Here is a 22,476-nt window from a genome sequence, read left to right on the forward strand (position 1 = left end):
GAAGTTGTATTGTTGTAAACCATAGCCATTTTTTTGTTTTTGTGTCTGTCCGACAGGCAAAGGCATCATATCCCATACAGCTTAACCATAGGTATAGCCTAGAAATGAATCTTAGTAAAATAAACGAGTTTGTAGCAGCCACATCTTCATTTAGAGCGGTTTAAACAAACAAACAAAATCTATATTTATAAATTCAATCGCATATTCGTTTATAAATATACATTTTGTTTGTTATAATATACAGTTTAAATAAATATACAGTTTAAAACTTCAAAGTCCATAAAAAAAACAAATACTATATGGCCAAAGAGAATATCAACACTTCATAGTTTTTTTTTACTTTAGTCAGCTAGCTGTACCGTTAGCATTCTAAACTAAACAATGCCATCTATGTAATTTTCAAACAACTTCACCTGGAAAATCCCTCATTAGGTTGTTACGTCCGCCCGAATAGCCACCATTTTCTCAGTGGTTACTACCGTATACTCTATTCTGCACAAATTCCACCATTCTCTCAGTGGTTATTACCGTATACTCTATTCTGCACAAATTCCACTATTCTCTCAGTGGTTATTACCGTATACTCTAGCTTTCTGCACAAATTCCACCATTCTCTCAGTGGTTACTACCGTATACTCTAGCTTTCTGCACAAATTCATGGTACTTCCACTTTCTATAGTTCATGATGTTCTTACCATTCATTATCGTGTGAACCATTATTTGAGGGTTGTACTCCAAGTTCGATAGGAGCTGTGGACAAAATTAAAATAAGTTATTGGTAATACACGTAAGACCACGCCTATTTCCCGTTGGGGTAGGTAGACCACGTAATTGGTTCGAGTACTAGGTTCAAGATAAATTATGAAATTCTGATTAGGATTACTAAACAAAGACAGATCTAAAACTAACAAAAATAATTTTCTTTTTTCTATTTAACTTATGAATTTTAATCAAGAAAAAAACACAATAATAAGTCCGTCATTTTATCACGTTTCTCTATGACGTCATTGTGCTTTTTCATACATATTCCACAATAATTTCGTGTTTTGACGTTTGGGTTGGCACGATATAAAGTAACTTATTTGACTAGTTGGAAACTAGCCTATACCACTATGATCCTGACAAACTTTCGCTTCTTCCACTCTCATCAGAGACTTCATGCATGCTCGCCGGTTTAGAGGTATAAAATGACGTACCTTAGGAGTGAGTAGGAAGTATTGAGCGTTATCAGTCTCAGTGGTCACTTTGACCAGTAGCTGGAACATCTTGCGTTCATTGATTGGATCCATGCCTTGGTTGATCTCATCCACACATCTGCCAAGGGGGAAATATATATTTTTTTAATATTCTGTGGAGCAGCCTCCATGGTCTGGTGGCTAGAGCGTTAGACTCACGATATGGACGTCCAGGTTCGATTCCCGATGGAGACATTATCTATATCACTTTGTGAGACTGGACTTTGGTAAAGACATTGCAGGCTTGAATCACCTGATTGTCCGCAAAAGTAAGATGATTCCATGCTTCGGAGGGTCCCGGCTATTAGCCGTAAAACACCTCCACCAACCCGCAGTGGAGCAGCGTGGTAGAGTATGCTCCATACCCCTTCCGGTTGAGTGACGGGAGGCCTTTGTCCAGCAGTGGGACGTATATAGGCTGCTTACGTGTGTGGGGAATTTTAGAATATACCGAAGTAATAACCCACAGCATTGACCTAAACCAATGATTTGTTTTCGAATTCATGTCTGGATCATAAATGATTATCACGTGCTCAGCGATGAAAGAAAACATCGTGAGGAAACCCACATTCCCGAGAAATGCATTTTTGGAGGTATGTGACCTAACCTGTATTGGGCTGGTTTTCCCTTCGCGGATTGGAAGGTCATACAGGCAGTCGCTTTTGTAAAAAACCGGACCTGTCAAATCTTCAGGTTAGGTAAGCGGGCCCTGTGAAAAACGGGATAACGCTAGGGGGATGATGGTAATGGTCGTATGAAGTGAGTGTCACCTGAAGGGCACGGTGGTGAGCCTCTGCAGCGCCATGAGGTAGAGCGCGGTGGACAGCGCGCGCTCGCCGCCCGACTGCGTGTGGCGCGTCAGCTGCTGCAGCTGCTCCGACTGCCGGAAGCGGACCAGGATCGCTATGCCGTACTTGTCGTAGTCGTCCTGTGATGCGAACAGAATTTATGAATGACGTCGAAGCATAGACATCCTCATTATCATATTGTCCAAACCGTATCCGCCGACGGCGACTCCTAAATATTTATCCCGGATGTTGGTAGTGGGCTCTGACGTGGCTGGCGAACAGAACTTCGACTTGAAGGTCCGGTCACATGGCACACAGTAAAGCTGGCCTGACGAATTAAGTGTGTAGTTGTAGAAGAGTTTCGGTCGAGTCTTCCGTATTTGGCGCCTTGCGTCGAGATCATGTAAACGCTTCTCTTAATATAAATCCACGCTCTTGTGAAAGGTGCGCCGCCATTCCGATCTAAGACGAGCACGATCCTCCGAACTAATAGCTGGTATCTCACATGCCGCAAGATTGCGTTTAAGCACGTCTTTGTAACGCAGATATTGCCCACAATATTTTCGGTTCCCGCTAGAGAGCTTGGAATAGAAAACTGCTTTTGGCAATCTGCTGTCATCCATTCGCAAGACGCACAAACACACACATACACATCCTAACCATACATACATATCGATTTGCTTCAACAAAACCAAAGAATAAGAAATAATACTACGTATAGAACGGCAACTCTCCGCTCGCTACTCTCCGGTCACACACCCAGATGAGGGTTTTTATATAGTATCTAGAGTGCACCTAGGATACTATGCAATGACAAGTTAGACTATGGAATATTTATCAATCAAAGGTTTACTCACGTCACCCCCTCCCTTCTCGAGCTTGATCTCCCCCGCACAGTCGAGCTTGGCGAACATGGCGCCGAACTGGCGGTCGATGTCGCGGAGCAGCTGCTCTAGCGGCGGCAGCCATTGTGATCTGATAATTGTACGCACGTATTAATACAAAATTAATAAGGGAAGTCTCTTTATGATTAAAAACGCACTGAGCAAACTGCATTATACCGTGACTGAATGACGCTATGCAGAAAGATAAAGTCATATTAAAGTATTTATAACATGACGGCCTCCGTGGTCCAGTGGTTGAGCGCTGTGCTCACGATCCGGAGGTCCCGGTTTCGAATCCCGGAAAGGACATATGACAAAAATCACTTTGTGATCCTTAGTTTAGGACATTACAGGATGATTACCTGATTGTCAAAAAGTAAGATGATCGGTGCTTCGGTTTTTCACAGGGTCCGCTAACCTAACCTGAAGATTTGACAGGTCCGGTTTTTTACAAAAGCGACTGCCTGTCTGACCTTCCAAACGGCGAAGGGAAAACCAGCCCAATAAAGGTTACCTCACAAGTTCTATACATAAATAAAATACGGAATTAAACGGTAACAGTACCTTAGTTGTGTCATCCTATTCTCGAGCTGTTTACTCTTGTTACTACTGTCGTTCACCTCGGAACGCAGAGTGGCTATCACCTTCTCTCTCTCTTCGTATTCTCTTATTATCTGTGGAAAAGAATACATAACATAACATAAACAGCCTATATACGTCCCACTGCTGCTGGGCACAGGCCTCCCCTCAATCAACCGGAGAGGTGATGGAGCATAACATAACATAACAAATACTTTATTGCACAAACAGGAAAAAAACAAAATACAAAACAAAAGAGAAATAAAAAACATACTCCACCACGCAAAAAAAAGAATAAAAAAATTAATTTTCTTATGGAAAAGAATAAGTTAACAGAAATAAAATTCCAGTACACACCATATAATTTTATTTTAAAACCTGTCCTTTTCTTAACCGCCGAAAAGGAAAGGGACGGGTAAGCGACAGGCATAAAACTTATGGAACACACGTCAATTTTAGGCAGAAGTATAAAAAAACCCTTCCAGTTTTATATTGACCAATAACCCGACAGAATTAAGTTGACAGCACACGTCAAACGGATCACATGTGGGCGAGATGCCTATTTCATTCGCTCGGGTTATTCGATCATTTTAAAATTAACATTCGTCAATCATCCGTCCCTTTCCTTTTCGGCAGATAAGAAAATGACAGGTATAACTTAAAATAAAATTAGGAGATATACAACAGTGTCGAAATATCGGGAGTCTCATATCCCTATTTTAAACGTGGTAAGAATCCGTTATTATGTGTTGTAAATGACAGGTATAACTTAAAATAAAATTAGGAGAGCAGGAATCGGGGCCATCAGCGGCACATCCATCACAACATAAACTAAGTCCACACCACACCGAGTTTTCTGTTAGACCAACGTTATAGGTGGAACGCGGTGGAAGCAAGCCGATGTACCACATGACCCCAGCCATGGTATAAGAAAGCCGCAGATAAGCTCAAAAGTGACAGCTAACATTTCAAGGTTAGCCCAGCTGACGTCATCCCACCCTGCGTTGCCATTTCGCAAATAATAAATTACCCACGACCAATATTTTTAATTTACTTTGCAGGAATTTGAACTTTTAGTAAAAGATTTACTTACAGTTTTTATGATTTTTATATAATGTGACAAGTAATTATACATTAGTCAGTAATTCACTTAATTTCCAATAATACAATTTACGTCCTTCGAATGTTGGAGATACCAATTTAATGTTAACACTTACGTCATCAAGGGCTAGCAATGGCGGCTTCTCATAGGATTGAGCGTCCCTGGTTTTGTTAAACCATGACCCCAGTGACTTGCGAATTACGTATGACTTACGATTTGTGAACGAATGTGTATTAAAATTTAAAATGTATCCATAGTAAAAAAAAGTTTTACATTTTTTTTATAATGTTTTCAACAGGCAAAAAGGCCTTACCCTTTCATCGTGGGTGTCCATACAATCGATCCTCGTCTGTAGCTCGATGCAATGCGCCTGCAACTGATCTAGGTCCGCTGGAAGCGCGTTGAACTCCCTCTTATCAGGGAACTCGGGGTCGTCAGGCAACTTGTTATGCGAACAACGCTTCGCTTCCATTAATTTCTCTTTAGCGTTGGACTTCGCGCGGCTGAGCAGGCCTTCTATGTTTTCTAGGGTTGTCTGTAGAACAAAACACAGTCATTATTGCAGGAGCGGATTCAGCTTTTAAGGGGGGGTTAGGGCTAACATGTAGAGTTTGGGAACTTAGGGTTTGTATAGTTAGGGCGTCTAGAGTTATAATCTTGGCTCTACATGAGATCTGTAAACTTTTGACGTTGAGAGCAATATGATTTCGTTTCGAAAATGTTTTTGTTGGGATCTCTAAGATGGTGCCCATAGCAGAGCCACAATTGTAAACATAAGAAAACACACTGATACAGAATGTTTATAATCGGCGGTCTATAATTTTGTTATTTATTTTTTCCGAGCGGACGAATCGTTAGGGTTTCTTGCTTGTATAGATTCCGATAGAACTGCATTCACTACATCAGCAAATCCACGCCAGGCGTTGCTATGATAACCCATAGACATTCGTAAATACCGACCATAGAGCAACACGGACCTCCGAAACATTTTATATTGATTCATTTATTTATTTGTATCGTGGACATTGATCGTTTCATAAGTAAAGTCGAGGTCTAGTAGTAGTTAATTCGCTATTGTTTTTCTTTTATGGGCATCGTCTGGAATAAACGCTTTTATTTTTTTTTATTTACTATTATATTTTTTTAATGGAGGTCTGCGACCGACAGTGGGACATACTTATAGGTTGTTTATATTTATATTAAAAAAAAATAGGTTACCAACCTGCACTGTTTGCAAATCGTTCCTCAGTTCTCGAAGCTCGGATTCTCGACTCATTATCATGTTTCTGCTGAAGTCTAGTTTGGCCTGGTCAATAAAAAAAGCATAAAAAAATAATAAAGATAGATCGGTAATTATCTATTAATACATAAAAATATTAATACAAAAAAGAGGAACGTTAAAAACAAGTGGGTATGTGTATAAACTTATTATAAGATCTATATTAGTGTGTGTGTGTGCATGTGTATAATATGTATGGTGTGTTGTATAAAACCGGTCACATACATTCGGAACTCCGTTTCGGAATTTCGATTCGAAATACTGTTTCGGGATTCCGTTAATATATCACACACATACGTTTATTTCCGTTCGGAATAACAAGGCTCAGTTGAGCGACGCTAGAACTTGAGTTCAGACATTTGGCATTATGGACGACGATTTTCTTATCGCGATAGCACTGTTGCTATACCTATCAAGGAAAAAAAAATACGTCGCCGTTACTGGGCCATGCATAGGCCATCATACGGAATTCCCAATCAGATTAAATTTCGAACGGAAAAAAACTGTAAGTATGTGGTTGATTCATAGATGTTGTATGGATTTAATGCGTTCGATATTACGAATCGATATTTCGAATCGAAATTCCGAAACGGAATTCCGAATGTATGTGACCGGCCTAAGAGGATGAAACGATGAAATAACTACAAATATTAACAATACCTACCTTCCACGTATCTCCGCTCAATATCTGGCTCTGCAGCGTACTCATCAGCTCTTGCAACTCCGAATGAAGTCTACACTGTTTAACGACACACTCTTTCTGCTTCTTCCTACATCTCCTCTTCTCTTGCTGTATGTCGAGGGAGTTCTCACTCTCTATTTCTTGTACTTTCTTTGTCTGCATGCGGATTTGGACTATTATTGTTCTCACCTGGAATTTTAATTAATTATATCACAAACCGGTAAGAACGATGTGTGGCTAGCTGGAATGTTCTTCTTCCCACATTATTTTTTTTATGCGAGCGAGACATACAGTGTAGTAGGCTGAGCTGTAGGCCATCTACGGGGTCCACAGGTGGCGGTTAGTGGAACGGCCATCAGATATGATGGTTAGCTGCGAATATAAAAATAAGCAGTCCCCGACCAAACAGCGACAGGATTAGCAGAACGTAGTGGGTAGCTCACTGGGACGGGCTAACCTATAAAATGTTACTTAGGTTCTATGACGATCTTGTGACGTAGCGAGTAGACGCCGCTTCTTCAAAAGCGCACCCCTGATGCCGGGCTGCAGCAGTATCAGTACTGGTTGGCCGAGGAATTGGATTCTGGTAGGGCTCTAGCTAGAACATCACCGATTGAGAAATTGGTCGGTGTGCTGCGGAACGGAAGGCGATTGGGGCAACCACCGTTCTACACGCCCTATCTATGGAGTAATGAAGGCGATTACTCCACCGACAAGAGCGCAGCTCTTAAATAAAGAGAGAGAGACCAACAGTCCGCGCGCTCTCCTTACTCCTTACGCTTACCTTAGACTAAAGTAAGACCCAGAGGGGGTGAGGTGCGGAGCGGGGAGTTACCGTTCTAGCTGGGTGAGGTGTGGGTACTTAGTATATAGTTGTGAGCTTATGTTATACAAAGAACCGATGCGGCTCTGCTCACCCCAAAAGAACAGCGTGTTTTTATTTTTAAATTATTTAATCCTCCGTGGTCTAGTGGTTAGAGCGTCAGGCTCACGATCTGGAGGTCGATTTCAGGCTTGTTTCACCTGATTGTCTGAAAAAGTAAGATGATTCCGTGCTTTGGACGGCACGTTAAGCTATTGGTCCCGGCTAATAGCCGTAAAAATACCTTTAACAACCCGCAGTGGAGCAGCGTGGTGGAGTATGCTCCATCCCCCTCCGGTTGATTGAGGGGAGGCCTGTGCCCAGCAGTGGGACGTATATAGGCTGCTTATGTACATACCCTTTCAACCCCCTCGTTAATCTTTTTCCTCCGAGTATTCAGGCCGTCCAAATCAGCTTCCAATCTTGTCAGTTTGCTGTCTATATCTTGAATCTTTGCTCTATGGCTTTGAGCGGTTTGGTTGAAATTGTTTAGCCTGATAAGCAAAACAAAGAAATGGGATAAGCCATAAGCCTCCTTTGATGTTGATACTAAATACAACAGCCTCCGTGGTCCAACGGTTGAGCGTTGTGCTCACGATCCGGAGGTCCCGGGTTCGAATCCCGGTGGGGACAAATCACAAAAATCACTTTGTGATCCCTAGTTTGGTTAGGACATTACAGGCTAATCACCTGATTGTCGAAAAAGTAAAAAGATCCGTGCTTCGGAAGGCACGTTAAGCCGTTGGTCCCGGTTACTACTTACTGATGTAAGTACGTAGTCGTTACATGAGTCATGTCAGGGGCCTATGGCGGCTCAGTAATAACCCTGACACCAGGGTTGGTGGGGTTGGTAATTCACCTCACAATCCACACGATAGAAGAAGAATACAATTTTATATTAGAGAAGTCACTGTGGTCCTGTGTGCTCAGCGGTCAAGGAAAAAATCGTGAGGAAACCCACATACCCGAGAAGCCACATACGAGGAGGTATGTGACCTAACCTGTATTGGGCTGGTTTGTCATATCAAGTTAGCAGTAACGCAATACTCACTGCTGATTGTAGTTGTCGAGCTGGTCGACGTCAACGGTGTTGGCTAGCAGTCTCGCTGGTCTGATCTCTATTGTGGAGCTCGACTTGGCGCGGCTGTACGCAGATACGCGGACTATGAACCTGTGGTTCTCTGCAGGGAAACACATTTGATGGTTGTGTTAAAGTGTTGGGCGTATACAACTTTGTGGAATCTACTGTAGACGACAGGTCGACATGGCAATTCTCTAGTGACGTGACGTTTTCAATATCGATATATTTTTATTATGTATGTAACAAAATGTGAATAAAATAATACCACATTTTCATTTAAGTTAATATTTATTCATCTGAATCATCTAACGTATCGCTACAAAAACTTAAAGAATCTTCGTCAACAATTATTTTTCCGTTCAATGTCACAATTTTCTAACACTTTTCTAGCTAGTTCTCGAGCTTTAGAGTGAATTATTGGTTTTTTTTTGCTTGAACACGCGACGAAGATGCAACCGTAGCCATTTTTAAAACACAATAGTAATAAATTATGTGAGCGAGATTATAATCGAGAAACGCGGTCGATACGGACTCGTGCGACACTAAGACTAAGACGCCGCGGGGACTGTGCGGGTGTGCGGGGCGACCCCGCCTCCGCGGCTCACCTCATGCCCCGATTGCCATGTCGACCTGTCGTCAACTGTAGTATGGTCAGTAGGGCAACGTAATAATACTTGTCACTGTCCTTTTATCGCTTCTGACGTTTTGTCCATTGGTGTTAATATGTGAATCCAAATAAGTCACGTCGTTCCGTCAAAATACGAACAAAATCACGTGACGTGCGTTTTTAATGTACATATATTTGTACGCCAGCAAGCAGACCGAACACATCACAACATTGTTATCTGAATAATTTTACCACCTTTTTGTATGTTATGTGTTCTCGCAAATAAATTGATTTGATTTGGTGACACGCACCTTAGGGAAAAACACAAACTTATCGATTTCGAGAAAATGTAACCAAAAGCCAAAAAAATGTGACCATGTGTGTGTGTGTGTGTGTGTGTAATGTAATCGGGATTCTCTTAAAATGCATAAATGGTTTTGTCATAATTTTAATTATCATAATCCTTTTCGCATAACGTTTTTAAGCATAATAGTACTTTCCCATAATAACATCTAAGAATACTGGTTTGTTAGGTATAACTTATTTTTGAACTAATATTTGTTGGTATAAATTTTATTCGCATATAAATAGGTATCCATAATTCTTTTTTAGAATAATATTGTTTTGTCATAATTTTTACAAAGCATATCAGTAGGTTAGGGTGAGGCGGGGGTGGCCCTGGGGCCACCCCTGCGCCGCCAGCATGTTTATCTTAAACACGAAAAGTATACTATTAATGATCACCAACAGCATGAAATAGAGTCAAAAAATATAAAAAGTCACAATCATGAACCAAATGCAGCCAAGGAAAAAGTAAGTTTCGGAAATGTTCAAAGTTGTGCCAAAACTTTTCTTATTCGGAGTATAGTTTTTATGCTTATAATACTTATGCTTATATGTCATTATTGTCATTAATTATTATGCTTATGGTAGTTATGAGTTTCAAAATTATGAGTTTTAAAAAGTTATGACAAATTAATACTATGCGTAACTAATAATAGGACAAGTAACATTATGCCATGGTACATTATTACATAAAAAAAATATGCGTAAAAATAGAGAACCAATGTAATCATCCCCCTCAGTATTCGTTACTATGTCACTAACACCCTGTATACGACTTGACTGTTTACTCACATAAACACCGAACCATATACGACTTGACTGTTTACTCACATAAACACCGAACCATTAAACTGCTGCACTGTGAAGTTCAGCTGCTATAATTTCTATTTAAGGTTCTCTACTCGTTGACAATTACTTCCGAACAATATTCCAGGAAGAGATATGGGGTAATGACATGTTTTGTTATGTTAAATATACACATGTGAATCGAAAAGCTTTTCTTTTTAGAAGTTAATTAATAAAATGTGACTCACCAGTGAAGAAATAATTGATATTGGCTGGCACTTTCCCACTGTTGTTGTAAGTGTGATCATTGCCAATAGGAATCTTGTGTATATTATACTGTTTACAAAGGTACCCTATAATGGCGTCCGGCGCTGATATCGTGTCCACTAGGTACGTGTAGAAACCGAGGTAGCTGAAACAATATAATATTTTTTAACAGTAATATTTTTATTTTTGTTTCCAAGATTTATGCCCGGTTAATGGCAAGAGGCTGGCCTGCTATTACACGGGACTTAAACAATGAGATAAAACTTTTCTTTAGAGGGATAGGTCGCTAGAGGGATGGATCGCTAGACGGATGGTCCGCTAGAGGGATGAATCGCTAGAGCAATGGATCACTAGACGGATGGACCGCTAGAGGGATGGTCCGCTAGAGGGATGGATCGCTAGAGCAATGGATCGCTAGACGGATGGGCCACTAGAAGGATAGGTCGCTAGACGGATGGGTCGCTAGACGAATGGGTCGCTAGACGGATGGGCCGCTAGAGGAATGGATCGCTATACGGATGGGCCGCTAGAGGAATGGATCACTAGACGGATGAGCCGCTAGAGGGATGGATCGTTAGAGGAATGGATCGCTACAAGGATGGGGCACTAAGATGGTGTTTAGCGGGGTCATGGGACTGTATAGTACAGACACAAATATAAGAACTAACCTCAGCGGCTGTATATTAGTCGTCGGCAGCTGGAACGCCTGCGGCGCCTGTACAGCGTTGACCCGCTTGAGGCCCTCCTCCTGACGCACGCGCCGCAGGAACAGGCTCATGTCCTGGCTGCTGGCGAACGTGAAAGCGACCAGGTCACGCGCCGCCACCGTGGACTCCAGGTAGCGGGCGAACTTCGGATCGGTGAAGTTTATCTGTGGGGATAAACCAAAGGAACTGATATTATGTGAAAAATCACTTCGTGATCCTTAGTTTGGTTAGGAAATTACAGCATGATCACCTGATTGTCGAAAAAGTAAAAAGATCCGTGCTTCGGAAGGCATGTTAAACCTTTGGTCCTGGTTACTGCTCACTGATACATGAGCCACGTCAAGGGTCCATGGCGTCTCAATAATAACCCTGACACCAGGGTTACTAGGGTTGCATAGAAGAAGACTTACTGATGTACGTACTATTAGAAAGAACAGAATCGATCGTTCTTATCTCGACTGATACATCACTATGATTATGAAAGTCACAACACTGGCTTCTGTACTTTGACAGGATCTAACTCATACCGCGCATTGAAGCTGTTGTAAAACTTTATCTATATTGAAATATAATCACTAATTGTACTGAACTAGTTGTAAAATGAGCCATTGGCGGCTCAATAATAACCCACTATTAACGCACTAGGGTTGCTGAAGCCAATCCATCTCACTACCCATATGACAGAAGATTACTATTTACTGGTGTAAGTACGTAGTCGTTATATGCGTCATGTCAGGGGTCTTTGGCGGCTCAATAGTGAACCTTGGTGGTTGATGAGGTTGGTAATCCACCTCACAACCCACACGATAGAAGAAGATTGACACTAACCTCAAGCATCATGGGTTCGTATACATCATGCTGGAACAAATCCCGGTTCTCTCTGAGCCACAGAACAGCTTTATAAGCGTCCTCACTGTAACCACGCAGCACCTCTAGACGTTTCTGGTCTACGTCTTGAAGGTTTCGGATCCTGTGAACAAATATGTATAAAAACAACATAAGCTCACAACTGTACAACTGCTAAACGCATGATGAACTGAGTACCTACCCACGCTTTACAGATTTTATTGATATGACGTGATAGGTGACCAGTATCGTCTATAATGGCCAAGCCAACTCTGTTAGCGAATATTATAATAGTATTTCGTGAAAACAACAAATCATTATCTCCCTATTATTATCCCGTTTTCCTGTCTGGCCTTCCAATACGCGAAGGCAAAACCAGCGCAATACAGGTTAGGTCACATACCACCGAAACGCCTTTCTCGGGAATGTGGATTTCTTGAGGACATTTTCTTTCGCCGCACGTGATAAACATTTAAAATGCAAACATGAATTCGAAAACAAATTCGACAATCATTGGTTTAGGCCTGTGCTGGATTCGAACCTGCGACCTCAAAGTGAGAGGCAAGCGTGAAAACAACAAATAATAACGGTTTATTTTCAATGTCATCATCGTTATCCCGTTTTGAGAGGGTCCGCTAACCTAACCTGAAGATTTTGTCAGATCCGGCTTTTCCAGAAGCGACTGCCTGTCCAACCCGCGAAGGGAAAACCAGCGCAATACAGGTTAGGTGACAGCTCCGAAACGCCTTTCTAAGGAATGTGCGTTTCCTCACGATGTTTTCCTTCGCCGCACGTAATAAACATTTAAGATCCAAACATGAATTCGGTAAACAAAATAAATCACTTTGGTCCTTGCGACCTCACAAACTTATGCGACATTATCCCACCGGGATTCGAACCCGGGACCTCTGTTCGTGAGGTTAAGCTATAGATATCCTCTTAAGACCGAGATTTCCAGACACAATAGTTAAACAATGGGGTTTGGATTTATAAAGAACATTCGGTCTTAGGAGGATATATTCGCCAGATATTTCTACTTACTTGTTCTCATAAAGTCTAATCTGTGGCATCGTGTTGTTCTGAAGGTCGTATTGCACTTGTAACTTCTGTTTCTTGAGAGTGTCAATGGCGGCGTTGGTCTTCGCTATCGGCTTCTGTAGTTCAGCCAGGTCCAATTTTACTTTTGTCTCTGAAATTTATGAAACATAACATAAAGTAGCATCAAACCTGCATTCTCGGAGGAGTAGAGAGAGTAGAGTATAGGAATGGGTGTATATCCATTCCTCGCCAGATATGTTTAAGTTCCATATAATAGGGGGCGACTCTATTGCCATTAATCGGACACCAATATATGATATTAGAGGGTATATGATATTACTCATGACTGTACGGTCACGAGCATTAATATGTATACACTTTGGTACCATGTCACATTAACTTTTTTGAAAAATTGAACTGTAAGTCTCACTAAATGACAAATATATTAGTGCGACAGAGTCCTAAAGTGGGTACATTATATTGCTCATGACTGTACAACCGATATTACACTTTGTTTGAACAACCATAACATCTTCATTTGAAGGCAATAACTTATACTATCTACATAACTTAATGTATATGTCGTGGCCAGATCTTAGAATTGAATTCACGATGTGCTCGATCATTTCATGAAATGTGAACATTTCAAATAGAATATCATTCGTTGGCCACATCATGATGTAGTTTGGGCAGATTAATAAACACAAAACGTTTAACGATATGAGCAACTAAACGCATGATTACTTCATGATATGGCCGAACGTTGGCACTCATATCGTAAAATTAGCAACATTATCCACCGGTAGTGGCGCTGCTGGTGTCGATTATATTTAAAACTTGATTGATATTATAATCGATGAATCGATCTTCTTCTATCGTGTGGGTTGTGAGGTGGAATACCAGCCTCATCAACCCTAGTGGCAGGGTTACTATTGAGCCGCCAAGGGACATGACTCATGTAACGACTACGATAATCATGACTCATGTAATCGATGTAATTGTACAATTTTCTATATCGATTAGGTAAATAATTTTGAACCTAAGAAATGTATGTCAGTGGATACTATCCCATTACTTACCATCTCCTACTTTCTCCACCAATCTAGCCTTATCAGTGTTAAGTTTGTCTAGTTTCGCTTTGGCTTCTCCTAACTCCCTCTCTCTGTTCTTATGTCTCTCTAGTTTCTCCAGAAAAGAGTTCTCGATATCTTTAATGTTGTATTCTTGTTGTCGGATCGAATCCATCGTCTCTTTCACTCTGTCTTTTATAGTGTGGATTTGGCGATTCTGAAATTTAAAAATAACGAATACTGTTTGGACAATCGGGTGATTCAGCCTGCAATGTCCAAGCCAAACATAGGACAGTCTCATAAAGTGATTTCGGCAAAGTCCCCATTGTGAATCGAACCCGGACCTTCAGATCGTGAGCCCAATGGTCTGCGGTTGTTAAGTAAATAAATAAATAAAAAATAAAAATGTTTATTTCTTTATCTTTGTTACTTTTACATTATCAGGTGCACGGAGACTCCATTTAAGCAAAGATTTGCTTGTGATAGGAAACTCCACTTTTCTATAACTAGATTTACGTTATTATTTAACTAGGCTAGAGTAAGTAAAACTAAGTACGTCGTGTTTACAAATCAAGATGTATCATAAGTGTAACTTTTAGTTTCAATTTAAGGGGTACAAAGTTTCACATAGACGCCGCAATAAGGCTAAGGTACTAAGCGAGTTTTATACCTACAGTTTGCAGTATGCGTGTGTACGTGTGCGTGCGTGCGTGGGTGCGTGCGTGCGTGGGTGGGTGAGTGCGTACGTGCGTGCGTGCGTGCGTGCGAGCGTGCGTGTGTGTGTGTGTGTGTGTGTGTGTGTGTGTGTGTGTGTGTTATACAATATAAAACAATATAAAATAAGTAATACAATATAAAACACTCACAGCATTCAACTTCTGTTGTTCCAATCTACTGATCCCACTCTTCGCTTGTTGTATCTCCCTCTCAAGTGGGTCAACCTTACTCTTGTGTGTCTTCACAACATTCTCTGCTTTCTTCTTGTCGTTGCCGTATTCTACCACTTTCTCCCTCAAGTCTTTGTAGTCCAACCACAGTTTCTTCCTCTCGCAAATCTCTATTTTCTTTTCGATTTCTTTTCTCTCCTTCATCGCGTCAATTTGGATTTTTATCCTGAAAAGTAATTCGAGGATTATTATAAATGTATATAATGTGTGTGTATGTGTGTGTTTTTGTTGTAAATGTATGTGTGTCGTAGGTTTTACCTAAATAAACTATTTTATTATTATTATTTGGATATTTAAATGAGCCAACAATAAATTATAAAATGCTAATTCAATTCAAATTCAAAAATATCTTTATTCAGTAGGTAACATAGTTACACTTTCGTCACATCCTAAAACTACTGCAGCTAATCTAGCTTTTTTTCATTTTTGTGCCCAAACATGCGATCGGTCGACTGACCATAAGCAGTTTTGATGGTTTGGTTTTATTAACATGCAGGACAGGCCCCCTCATTAGAAGGCTGCCTTCATTAAGGTGCTACTGTATGCTATCCCATATGTGCGTCCTTTTGAGGCGTCTCATATAGTGGTTGTCACTTAAACTCCGGGCCAGTTTGTTTTGGTGATGAGTAATTCGATCTCTGTATAGCCTTGTAGTTGTGGCAATTTCTTGCTTAACTGTCCTCATTCCAAGGTACTCGTGTAGTTCGTCCATGCGAGTGAACCAAGGTGCTTGCGCTATTGATTTGAGCACTCCGTTTTGGAAGCGTTGTAGTATTTCCATATTTGATGTTTTTGCAGCACCCCACAACTGAATGCCGTAAGTCCATACTGGTTTCAGTACCGCTTTGTACACCAGTATTTTATTTTCGACGGAGAGCCGTGATCTTCTGCCCAGGAGCCACTTCAATGTCCTAAATCGGTGGTTACATTCATCACGTTTCTTTTGGATATGTGTTTTCCAAGTTTGCTTCCGGTCTAGATGAAAGCCGAGATATTTTACTGTTGTATTGTGTGGCATGGTCTCTTGGCCAAGTTTCACGGGTGGGCAGTCTTCTTTCCTCAAGGTAAAAGTTATGTGGTTGGACTTTGTTGCGCTAGCCTTGATACGCCAGGCTTTCATCCAGGTGTGGACCTTGTCTAGATGTATCTGCAGATTACTTGAAGCAGTCGCAGCGTTAATGTCCGATGACAGGATAGCAGTATCATCCGCGAATGTAGCCGTCATCACACTGTCTGACTCAGGTACGTCAGCCGTGAATACGAGGTATAACAATGGTCCGAGCACTGATCCCTGGGGGACTCCAGCCTTGATGTCATAGAAGTCTGAAACTGCGTCGTTGATTTTAACATAGAAAATGCGGCTCTCTAGGTAGGATTCTAAGAGAAGGTACATATTATGTGGTAGCGTTTTTTTGAGCTTGTACTTTAGGCCATCGTGCCAGACCTTGTCAAAGGCCTGTTGCACGTCGAGGAACACTCCTGAACAGTATTTCTTGTGTTCGAGGGATTTTCTAACGTGCTCACACACTCTATGCACCTGCTCAATAGTTGAGTGATGCCTCCGAAACCCGAATTGATGTTCTGGAATGAGCGACCCTTCCATGAGACATTCATTCAGTCGTGTTGCCAAGATTCTCTCAAACACCTTCGACAGAACCGGAAGAAGACTTATGGGTCGATATGAGGACGTCAGATGTGGCGGCTTTCCAGGTTTTGGAATCATTGTTATCTGCGAGACTTTCCAAATACTTGGATAATACGCAGACCTTAATCTAGCTAATCTAGCTGCTGTCTCGCTCACACACACGGAGTAAGTCGATACACAGTAATAACAAGATTTTGTGAGTAACTAATGACGGATCCGAAGTGGCCGTAGAACTAGCTAACGCACTACTAATGTTAGGAGATGTTTTATCCATACTCCTTACCCTTATGGAAAGAGCTGGAGGTCTTTGTCAAAAGACAAATGGACGAAGAAGATAAATAACATTTTTATAATTAATTTTTTTTTCTAAGTGTGTCAGGATCGAAGCAAATGGAATTCTATAGTCTCTGCTTACCCCGGTGGGAAATAGGCGTGAGTTTATGTTTTTTTTCTAAATATTAAGTTAAAGCTAAAAAACAACAAAAAAAAGAAAAAAAATGTTTGTTTTTTGTTAGAATGAATACATACATACACATACATAAACTCACGCCCGTAATCCCAAATGGGGTGGGCAGAGCCACAAGTAATCAAAGACAACTTGCAGCCACTGTCACAAATCATTTAATCTCTCACGCCCGTAGAGTTTATGTATGTGTGTATGTGTAAATGATTTGTCAATTTGTTACCTCTCATTAAGTCGAATTTGTTCTTCCAAATTCTGCGTGTTACTCTGCAGCCTTGTCGATGAGGATTTCTGTTCGTTCCTACATTGTATGAGCTCTTCTAACTGTGCAACACTCTCCTGGCCTCCTACTGCGGACAGCGTGCTACGGAGCAACTGCTGAGCGTCCATCTTGGAGAAGTCTTGCACTCGGTCTTGCGGTAGCAATTGGCAGAGGTTGTCCACCTGCAAAGGGTTTTAGTCCGACATTTTATCACGTTTTTCTATGACGTCACGCTTTTCAAATAAATTCCATAGTGGTTTCGTGTTTTGTCGCTTAGTAAAAAGTAACTGATTTGACTATTTGGAAACTAGCGTATTGTTCAGGCGTGGAAGCTCAAATGCTCAGGACTCTAGCCAGTTATATCATCATGAAAAACTTTTAATAGGAGACATTAGTAGAGGTTATTATTATTGTTATGTTCATTCTATATCTCGGGACTGTGGAGTCCCGGACCTTTGGACGCGTGTGTGGGGCTCGAACTGATGCAGCCTGAATGGCCACTGCGAGATTTATTGTGACCAAAACCCTTATTAAAATAAGAGTTCTTACCTGCCCCTTGGTACGAGTCAGAACCTAGTAGTAGCGCTAGACAGACAGAAAAGGTTCGTCGCGCATCGTGTCTCGATTACTGCATATTTTTTCGCAAATTACTCTTACACAAAACCCTGTTCTTTTATTCGCTGTCAAAACAGCATAGAAGCTATATTTTTGAGTGTGCCCGGAATTCAGATCTGAGAAGTGTTTTACACTCTCATGGTGTAAATCGCCTTGGCAGCAGAGAAGTTAAAATTGCTGGTTGGCAAAGCCACTATCATGTAAGGTTTTTTGCCCCTACTATTAGTTTCTGGTTGACCAATCCTTTGCCTGAAGGATAGGTACATGAAAGCACCTATGGCTGGCATGATCACAGGAGCAGAATTCTCTGCCGTCTTCTGTATTTCCGACTGGTGTATAACCCGGGTGCTTTCAAGGCTAGGGTACACAGGTACCTTCTGGGCGTTAATGCCTTCGGGCAAGTCTGGGGCCAAGAGGAATCCCATCATAGGTAAAAAAAGAATACCTGTATATTCAAAGAAGCAATCAGTTCTTGAACTTGTTTCTCTCTGACGGTCTTGTGGTCTATCCGCCAGGACGAGGCATCTTTCAGGTTGAACGTCCTTGTGATGATGACGTTCCTCTGTCCTTCTTGTTGGTATAGTTCAATCTCTATTGTGGCTTCTTGGCAACCGCTGCGGACGTATTCAGATATCTGCAATAGCAATTTTTTTTATGTCTAATTTTTATTGAGGCTTGAACCACTCTTGGTGGTTATGCCTGCCTGGTAATTGACAGTATTTAATGATCAAACCCAGTGGCGGCCCTAGGGAGGTGCGAGGGGTGCCCCGCACCGAGCGCCGAAAAAAAAAAAGGGGGGGGGTCGCTAAAATCAATCAAGACTGGTTCACCCTGGCCGCAATTTATTTTACAAATACAAAATACAAAAATATTTATTCGTGAATGTTACGTGTTACAAGATATTACAGTGTTGTCATCGGTCTCAGCACATTCAGCCAAGAATTGGCATACGAATTTAAAATTGAATTTGACAATAATTAAATAATATAATTGAAATTTAAACTCAATAATAATAATTCCTAAATGTCATGCAGAATAAAATATAATATCAATCATTAATTTCAATTAATAATTAAAAGAAACCAATAAAAAAAAAACACATATAAAAAAAAACAAAACAATAATACCTTATCAAAAAATCAATAAACAAGTAAATATAATCTTCATTGCATATTTTATGATTTGTCTTCTTTTCATAAACTGGTATCATTTAAAAACTCTGACACACTATAATACGCCTTCTTTACCAGAATTTATTCACAATTTACATAGACATTACAGGCAATCCCTCAACTATGTAATGCAATTATACTTAAATATTATAACCTTATGACTCCTGTGATGATTGAGGAGCTCGGCGGCGCAGCGGTTAACGCGCTCGGTCCGCGATTGTTGAAGTAAAGCAACTTTCGCAGAGGCCGGTCATAGGATGGGTGACCACAAAAAAGTTTTCACCCCTAGCTCCTCTGTGCTTCAGAAGGCACGTTAAGCCGTTGGTCCTGGCTGCATTAGCAGTCGTTAATAACCATCAATCCACACTGGGACCGCATGATGGTTTAAGGCCCGATCTCCCTATCCATCCATAGGGAAGGCCCGTGCCCCAGCAGTGGAGACGTTAATGGGCTGATGATGATGATGAAATTATATTATAAGGATACACTACTTAAAAGCTAATTATATTCTAAAGAAGAGGGGGGTTAAAGAGGACAAAGCAAAGCAATTCATCTAAAAAAGCAATATTGCTATTTGACATTTGTTTGCATTGAGCACTTACTTTTATATGTACAAATGTGTAATTGCAATATTGGTTTTTTAGATGAATCACTTTGATTATTTTTCTCTCTTGAATGGCTACACCTTCGCATTTAGCCAATGATCAACGTTAGTGAAACATGGATATAAAATTAATGGAAAGGACACGGAAAAGGATTAGTTTAAATTGCTTTGATGTGGCTTTTTAACCTCCCAGATAAAAATCATGAATTTAAAAAATAAAACTTATGAAACATACTTACATTAATTCATGTTACTGCAACCCCTAACATTCTTTATTCAGTTGGTAATAAAATTACACTTTGAATTACCTTTTTTCTCTAATGTCTCATCTGTATGTAAGAGATTGCTATTTCTGATGAGGCTACCTGCTCACTTTTAGTCATTCCTTGTACTTTTTCATTGTTTTTTTTTTGTGCATTGAAGTGTTTGTTCATTCATTCTGCCTTAAACTATTGATTCTTAGGTAAGCAGATATTTAGGCAGATGAATGAATGAACAAACACTTTATTCAACACAGAAAAGGTACAAATGATGAGCCACAGTAACAGAGACAATTTAAATCCTAAGATGGATATGATGAAACTATATGTGATCAATCAAATACAGGTATTTGAGTGGACAGAAACTTAACAGTAACAGACAGATATAACTAATAAAAATAAATAAAAATAATGCAATCTTTCTGAGCCTTTACTACAAATAGTGTGAAGTGAATTAATTTTAAGATTTAACCATAAAGATAGTTCCATAATCACTCACCTTCTTCGCTCTACCAATTACGCTGGTCTTGCCACAGAGCCCCAATATGATTGCACACACAAAGGTAGATTTTCCCGTTCCATTAGGGCCTATTATCATATTCAAGGAAGGCCCAGGGTATAATTCCACTTGCTTGTATGTTCTATCAACAAAATAAATAAGAATAACAATTCAAAATTTGCCAAGCAGAAAAGGCGCGCGTATGAAATTAGTCGGCACTTACATAAAGTTTTGGAGAGCAATACGGTATATGCAGCCGGGCTTGATGCCCCTGTCGTTAACTATTTTAGACATATTTCACTTTTAAACAAATCTCACAGTAAATAAACCATCATTATTCAACAATTACACGATTGTTCAAAAACGAAATACAGGCAGCAAGCAAAACACAACCATTCGCGCAAAAAACGAGAATAAATGACAATGACAGTTGAGTTGATAGGGTTGTGCTAAGATTTATAACGTTATTTTCATGTATCGTCAATATCAAACATTGTCTGTCAGTCATTTATTACATAGGTATTTATTATAATATATATTTTTTTTGCTTATGATGGGTTTGATATTATTATAATCAAAGTCTATAGTCTAGTGTCTGTTTTTTAAAGTTAATAATGAAACTAATGTATATTTTTGGTAAGGCCGATGTTTTATTACAAACATGATGGAGCAGACCGATTATGAACGCATATAAATTAAGTATTTTAAAATTGTTAGAATTCGAATGCCTTCCCGTTGTAATGTTGGATAGTAATAAAAAATGAACTTTTTGTCACGTCGTTATTTAAACATCATACTTGTTGCATTGCATCATAATAGAACAATACCGCATCATTAAGCAAGTTGTCTGGAAAAGTTTTTCGGCAGTTTTGAATATAAGTAGGTGATTCTAAAAATTTTATTTTGATTTGTTCTTCCCGAATACGTAGAACTGTTTATACAAAAATATATAGGCAAATAAGCAATATGGATTAGATCTAGGATTCACTAATAATTTCGTCTATAATTTAACCATACAAAACGGGAAAACATGCATACTTACTGCTGCTTCATATTACGTTCGTTTAAAATGAGTAGTTATTAATAATTGAACAGTTTACTTATTATTTAGAAAGCCCAATTCTTCTTTGCGAGTCGATGACGATCAATACTAAATTTTTGCTGACCAATAAACCCAATTAGTGCTGATGCGTGCCTATCAGTTCACTTGTGTCTATGTTTGTAATAATGCTACCACGTTACATTTATTAACTACCGACAAAATGTCATATATTTATTAAGGTAACAGTGATAAAAATATATTAACATGTTTATATATTTATCAAGTCTATTTATGAAACTATTCACTGAAGGAGCACTAAACATAGATTCTGGCAGTTTATTTCACTTACTAACTGATTATAATTAGATGTTTATTGTACTCTCTTATTTCAGCATTTAAATTAGTGACGTTGTTTTGTTATTCTTTTATATGTTTGAAATAAATATATTATAAAATACGTATACGACTGTCATAATCTGAGGTCATAATTAATAATCGAAAATTTTAACTCACAATTTAACGATAGTAAAACTAGTATTATTTTCTACCGTTATAATACAACGATATCGATAACGTTGGCTACTCTTCGAACAACACTAAATAAAAAATATTTAGTTAGTGTTTCCATTTAAAAAATATAACGTTATTATTCTATACTTAAACAATAAAAACATTGCATAACGATTTAACATAAGTTTAAGTTATCTTTCGCTTCACCAAACATTTTAAACGAACGTGATGTCGTCATAGTGATCTCTTTCACGATTTACCTAAAGATAAATAGTTAACTTATTTGTGCAAGTTCGGTA

At 39.7% G+C, this 22,476-nt stretch overlaps 1 protein-coding gene across 1 annotated transcript; it reads right to left on the reverse strand.

Annotated features, from left to right (window-relative positions):
* Positions 1-485: 485 nt before the first annotated feature.
* On the reverse strand, positions 486-21,016 carry LOC126377328 (structural maintenance of chromosomes protein 5). Its single transcript, XM_050025014.1, has 20 exons — positions 20,849-21,016; positions 20,626-20,767; positions 18,536-18,724; positions 17,437-17,657; positions 15,025-15,271; positions 14,168-14,375; positions 13,092-13,239; positions 12,033-12,174; positions 11,166-11,368; positions 10,479-10,642; positions 8,463-8,592; positions 7,770-7,905; positions 6,532-6,738; positions 5,811-5,894; positions 4,902-5,123; positions 3,472-3,581; positions 2,881-2,998; positions 2,006-2,163; positions 1,197-1,314; positions 486-750 (listed from the first exon to the last, which is right to left on the reverse strand). Exons 1-20 carry the CDS (start codon positions 20,917-20,919, stop codon positions 616-618), a joined length of 3,153 nt encoding a protein of 1,050 aa, XP_049880971.1. The 5' UTR covers positions 20,920-21,016; the 3' UTR covers positions 486-615.
* Between the last annotated feature and the right edge of the window lie 1,460 nt (positions 21,017-22,476).

This window comes from Pectinophora gossypiella, chromosome 23 (assembly GCF_024362695.1).
Source record: "Pectinophora gossypiella chromosome 23, ilPecGoss1.1, whole genome shotgun sequence".
Classification (NCBI taxonomy): Eukaryota; Metazoa; Arthropoda; class Insecta; order Lepidoptera; family Gelechiidae; genus Pectinophora; species Pectinophora gossypiella.

Bases quoted from the DNA above. Each gene is read 5' to 3' on its own strand.
- LOC126377328 (XM_050025014.1), bottom strand. From the start codon at position 20,919: ATGTCTAAAATAGTTAACGACAGGGGCATCAAGCCCGGCTGCATATAC. The intron at 13,240-14,167 runs GTAAGTAATGGG...CATAAATTTCAG, and splicing joins GGTGGAGAAAGTAGGAGATG to AGACAAAAGTAAAATTGGAC. The intron at 5,895-6,531 runs GTAGGTATTGTT...TTTATTGACCAG, and splicing joins TGAGCGGAGATACGTGGAAG to GCCAAACTAGACTTCAGCAG.